The 6119-nt window shown below is 36.0% G+C and overlaps 1 protein-coding gene across 1 annotated transcript; it reads right to left on the bottom strand.

Moving 5' to 3' along the window:
- Nucleotides 1-4593: 4593 nt before the first annotated feature.
- LOC113319629 (UPF0481 protein At3g47200-like) lies at nt 4594-6119 on the bottom strand. The gene is made up of 2 exons (XM_026567873.1): nt 5405-6119; nt 4594-5235 (listed from the first exon to the last, which is right to left on the bottom strand). The coding sequence occupies exons 1-2, from the start codon at nt 5984-5986 to the stop codon at nt 4636-4638; spliced, it is 1182 nt and encodes a 393-aa protein (XP_026423658.1). The 5' UTR covers nt 5987-6119; the 3' UTR covers nt 4594-4635.

The following is a 6119-nucleotide window of genomic DNA, read 5'->3' on the forward strand; positions in this document are numbered from 1 at the left end:
TAGTTTTTCTTCATATAGCTTGGTATTTTATTGTTCATGTGATTTTCTTATTTATTTATGCCTTTGAATTGATATTTCGTGCTTCGGTTAAATCCCTAGACGTGGTATGCAAGGATAGATAGGTAATGCTTTAGAATCACTACTCATGAAGAGAAGAAAACTAGAGCGGAGAAACAATATTTGAAAATGCATGGAATAGATTTTTAAAGATTAGTAGAGTTTGCATAATTAATTGGTGGAAACCGAAAATCCTAACAACCTTCTATCGTTCTGTTTTTCGTTAAAATTATTTATTGTTTCATTTTGTTTCAAATTTCTGAAAACTCATTAAACATTATCTATTTGATTATTTGGTCTTGGTATTAGTTAGAAGTACTATTTTCACACTCCTCGTGGGAACGACCTGTACTTGTCATTGTTCTACTAGTGAGACACTGTGCACTTCCAGTATTTTATTGTAGGTTTCCGAACCTACCAAGTTTTTGACGTCGCTGCCGGGGAATGGTAGCTAAATACTCTCTGATTGATATCTTTAATTTTATTTTTTATCTTATTCTAGATTTCTTTTGGTTCTTTTTACGCAGTTTGTTTGACTTTTTTTAGGTACCTTACTTTGAAGTGCGACGATTGAAAGCAGTACCAGGAAAAAAGAAACTATACAATCGCAAATCTTTTGCAACAGCCACTTGGAAGATCCATTAGAGGTTTTCTTAGGTCATTTTGGGTATGATTTAAATGATGATAGTGTTATTTTTTAAGTCAATGCCTTGTTAGACTCTGCACCGCTGTTAGACACTAATAAATGGAAACCCAAACTAGAACCTCTAGTTCTGCCCGAGTCTCGACTAGTTCCATCAGTCGAGAAAGCTCCGACCTTGACTCATCTTGATAATATTAATGATGAAACCGTTGAAAATGATAGTGAGTCTATAAGTCATTATATTATTGCTCCACTGAGCCTTTATTCAGCGAGTGAATTTGAACCAATATCTGTCATGCAAGTTATTTCGTCGGACTTAGAACCAGATTTAGGGAGTACAACAACTGTTCAATTCTTTAAAAAATCTTTATTAATTATATGCGAACCTGATTTATTTCATATTAAAGGTTCGAATTATGTTTTGAATAAGATTGAATCCAGTTTTAGCTCTCTAGGTACTAATCATTCTTGCTGCAGGATCTTCTTTTCAGATGACCGGGTTGGTTGGGTTGATCCCCAACTTTTCAGACTCTATATATATGATTGGCAGCTTACTTTGGGGTACCAACCTCTTTTTTTTTGAGATTACGTGCTACTAAAGCAAGGAAACAAATACATTTCACTTCATGGGAGTCAACCCATCAGATTTGTTCCTTTTTCTTCTAGTTTTTTTTTTATTTGCTTACTTTTGCATTTATAATTTCCCACCTTAATTTTTACGTTGGATGACTCAATTACATTGAGGAAAATGTAATGTGTAAGTGTGGGGAAGTGACACCTTCGTTAGGCTTTAAAAATAAATAAATTAGGATGACCAGCTGTTTAGCGGGTCTTAAAAAAAAATATTATTATTATGATTTTTAGGGTTATGACCAGCTGTGTAGCGGCTCTTCTTCATTTTTCTTACATGATATGACCAGCTGTGTAGCGGGTCTTTTTATGCTTGTCTTACATGTTATGACCAGATGTGTAGCGGGTCTTTTGTACGTTATTTGTCATGACCAGCTGTATAGCGGGTCTAAAAAAATGTTCGATATGACCAGTTGTGTAACGGGTTTTGTTTTGCTCGAGGACTAGCAAAAATGTAAGTGTGGGGGTGTTGATAAGCACGCAAATGCGACCCAATTGTACCCATATTTACATTAGCTAGGCCTCATTATTTGGCTAATAATATTGTTTTAAGGCTTTTGCAGGAATTACAAACAAATTCAGTCACCTGAAAAATAAGTGGTTAAATAAATAACAAATGACATTTGCGACTAAAATGGGTAAATGTGGCTGGCCTGGTATTCCTATGTATCAGCACCACTGCGCGACACCAAACATAAACGGAGCCTTATGAACTTGCAAGGAAAAAGGAGTACATGATTAAGTTCACGATTCCTATAGACGTGGGAAGAATTAAAATTAAGTTGGCTAGTGTCACTGGCTTGGCACTCACGAGTTCACAAAGGGCAGACAATTCTTAATCTCAATCAATGCATGGTGAAGCGATTCGATGTCAGCACACTGATGCCACCTAAGATTGGTCAAGAGTGACTTTATTATTGTTAGCATAAGAATGGAAGAATATCACCTCCATGACCACGTGCAAATGAAGAAAAAGGAAAGATTGATATATCTTGTCCTTACATAAGTTCTCTTGCTATATTTATATAAAGAATCTGAAGGAATATTTGAAGCCAACTGACGTCATTTTGCAAATACAGTTAAGGTGGGACCCAGCATATGCAAGAAAATATCATGCTTTCTAAATGAAATTCATATACTATGGAAAGTGGAGATTCGGTGATACTTTACAATGTCTCGTCATATTATGACATGCGGCACAACATCATCGGGTGAATTTATATTTTCATGACATGTGGCAGACTTCTATTGGGAGGTGATGTGGCGACGAAGAAGAAAAACGTGAATTCATTTGTGAGCTATATTTATGTGTTGTTTCAAAATATACCAGTGGGGCGCCCGGCCACGGAGCTGGAGGAGAAACAGGAGAAGGATTTTTGAGTTTTGTTTTCGATTCTTCGTTTTTCTTTAGCTAAAGTTTGATTTTAATATGTTTATGGTTTTTGAGAAAGCCATGTATAGCTAGAGTTATGTTAGGGTTTGGGTAGAAACCAATTTAATTGTGTAAACTCTACATTTATATGCTCAATAATGATTTAAATGACTAGTAATTTTTCTTCATATAACTTGGTATTTTATTGTTCATGTGATTTTCTTGATTATTTATGCTTTTGAATTGATATTTCGTGCTTCGGTTAAATCCCTAGACGTGATATGCAAGGATAGATAGGTAATGCTTTAGAATCACTACTCATGAAGCGAAGAAAACTAGAGCGGAGAAACAATATTTGAAAATGCATGGATAGATTTTGCATAATTAATTGGTGGAAACCGAAAATCCTAACAACCTTCTATCATTCTGTTTTTCGTTAAAATTATTTATTATTTCATTTTGTTTCAAATTTCTGAAAACTCATTAAACATTAATTATTTGATTATTTGGTCTTGGTATTAGTTAGAAGTAGTATTTTCACACTTCTCGTGGGAACGACCTGTACTTGCCATTGTTCTACTAGTGAGACACTGTGCACTTGCAGTATTTTATTGTAGGTTTCCGAACCTACCAATGTTACAGTCGAGTAAACCGATTATCAATAATCGGTTTATATGCGCAACTACAAAGTCCGATTGAGGAATAGAAGAAAAAAATTCGAAGTATACAATCTGTTCATGTATCGTATCATGTAATCTGATTTTCGTTCACATTTCTCCTGGAACTTTTTTTTCCCATAATCGGATTTCATTTATACGTAAATAAACCGATTGTGAACTTCGGGTATTCTACGTGATTATTCAAGTTAAGGAATCGGGTTATGCACATCACCAATATAAACCGATTTTGGTCACGTACCCAACTCCCCAAAAAGTTACTACAATCGGTTTATATGGTGAGGAACAAAACCCGATTATGATATCCAATTTGGGAATTTTACACAGAATCGGTTTACGTGGTGCTATCGAATAAACCGATTCTGGAAAACGATTTTGAAATTTTTTTCCTTTTTGGGCGATCGAGACGTACAAATGCGTGTTTGTAGATCGTTACAACTCATACCTGTTTATTAGAAGCATTATCACCTTCTTCTTCTCGAGGAATCTGTTCTTGTGCTTGAATAATATCCTCAAGCATTCTTTGGTTGAGCTTCTCTTCTTCATTCAACAAATTATCCAATTCGGTAGGATCCAAATCATGATAATCTGATGCATCCACTTCTCCATCACTACTAGAGTCTTCATCATTAATATAGAGTTTCATTTTTGCTAAGAAAATCACAAACCCTAGTTTTTTCTTTTTTCCCTCTACTTCTTTCCCTCCAAACCTTAAAAGAGGAAATGAATTTCTACTCTAATCCTAACACTGTAATCAAACTCAAACACTAATTAATTTAACTAATACTAACTTAATTAATCATCACTTATTTAATAAGGGTATATTAGATATTAATAAAAATAATGGTTAAGGGGTTTCTAAAAATTACTTGTTAGTGACCCTATTTTATCATGTAGTTATAGGCCCCAATTAAATGGCATAGGCCCTAATTTAGCCAGGTTACAAAATGGACCCGGTCACAAGCTAAGGGCTATTGAATATCATTATTTTTTTTCTATGGTGTTTTGGTGCACGCATCATATGAAATTGGGTCCCCACAGAAGCCATGTCTAAATAGACGCGCAAACAGTCCCTGAGCAATTAGGTGATATAGGAGGCTAATGGAGAATAGCTGACACATTGTTCTTGCTCTCCACAGGTTTCTGAAGCTTTGAAAGCAAAGGGTCTTAACTCTGCCAATCTTATTCTTGGATTTTGTTTCACCCAAAGCAAGTGTAAGACAGATCTTTTTTCTAATTTATGGCTGTGAAACACCTTATATTAATTTGTCAAATATAAGGTAATTCATTACCAGACCTTCTGCATTTCCCACTGCGCCTTTTCCATAATAGTCACTCATCTCTTTCAGCACCTCACAGGACATAAAATCCACGTCTCGTCGCACTTTATCCTTTGTAATTTCCTTCGTCACTTCAACAACAGCTTCATCACTCCCTAAAGAATTAACGATTATCCCTTGGGAGCACAGTGGGCTAACGTTATTAGCCGGCTGGATAAGACAGTCCAAGATATCAATGTAAGAGTTCAACTCCTTGGTACCGCTACGAAGTTCATAGGCTTTGAGATTTAGAAATCTAGGAACAGTATGTTGGTTAATGAGGATCGAAGGAAGTGTTAGTGTTGCAGTGTTCTTTTCAAACTTAATTCCGTTGAAACTTTGAACCCTTTTGAATTGGATGCCGTACTTGTGTAGCTTGGACGCTGAGAGACGTACAAGTGTTTTATCCTCATCTTTCTCTTTCTCTTTTGCAGGTTGGCTTTCATCCAGTAATCCCTTCATATACATGTCCAACAAATGCAGCCCCGGACCTTTTTTTGGTGCAAACATCATCCAGGAGAGGATACCATTTACGCTCTGCATCCAAAATCAGGTTGTTCAAATACATAGAGCACTAGCACATTAAAATTGCATAACTGCATCACAATAAAGCTTAGAAATTGTGGCCTTAGAATAACCCGACGAAAGCAGAAGTGTAACAGAAAGGAGACTGCAGAGAAAGGAGTTCAAAATTTGCAACTTATACCTGTTCTGGCAGGCCTTCAGAAACAGAAAGCAAAATAGAGAGTACCAAATAAGGCAGTTGGTTCTCCATCATCAACAAATCTTGCATGACGGTGTCGTAGATCAACATATGTCCTTCATAACCGAAAACAGGATCATTAGTAGCGTAATCGTAATTGTTTTGGTTACCCCTGATGACAGACAAGAATTCGAAAAGAAAAACTCCATCTATCAACATGAGTTGAATGAATATATCATCATCTTGCCAATTTTTCATGTGGTCTAGTTGCTCGTAAGATTCCCTTAAGAGAGTCACAACCTCTTTCAATTTGTTCAAGTACGATTCGATGGGACCGCTTGATCTCTTGAGGAAATGAATTACTGATCTTTGTTTGTCGACTTGCATAGGCATTAAGTGTGGTTTCCCGAAGTGGTTAGGACCGACAGACACCATTTTTGGCTGATATGCGTGTGGATTCTTCGCCTTGATATCAATTGGTATTTCTGAAATCGTTTGTTTGTGCTCTTGATGCTCTATATTCAAGTATGGATCTACACTATCCAGGTTGAGCTTACTGATCATATCTCCTAGTGTTTTTTCCATTTCTAATATTTGCAGGAGGAAATTGGAAAATCCAACTTGCTTGATCTGCTCAAAGATGATGTTAAGTATCTGTCAAATTGAGCTCTCATTTTATTTAATACATGTACTCCCGAGCTAAAAATTACATACTTAT

Source organism: Papaver somniferum, chromosome 10, assembly GCF_003573695.1.
Source record: "Papaver somniferum cultivar HN1 chromosome 10, ASM357369v1, whole genome shotgun sequence".
NCBI classification, from domain to species: domain Eukaryota; kingdom Viridiplantae; phylum Streptophyta; class Magnoliopsida; order Ranunculales; family Papaveraceae; genus Papaver; species Papaver somniferum.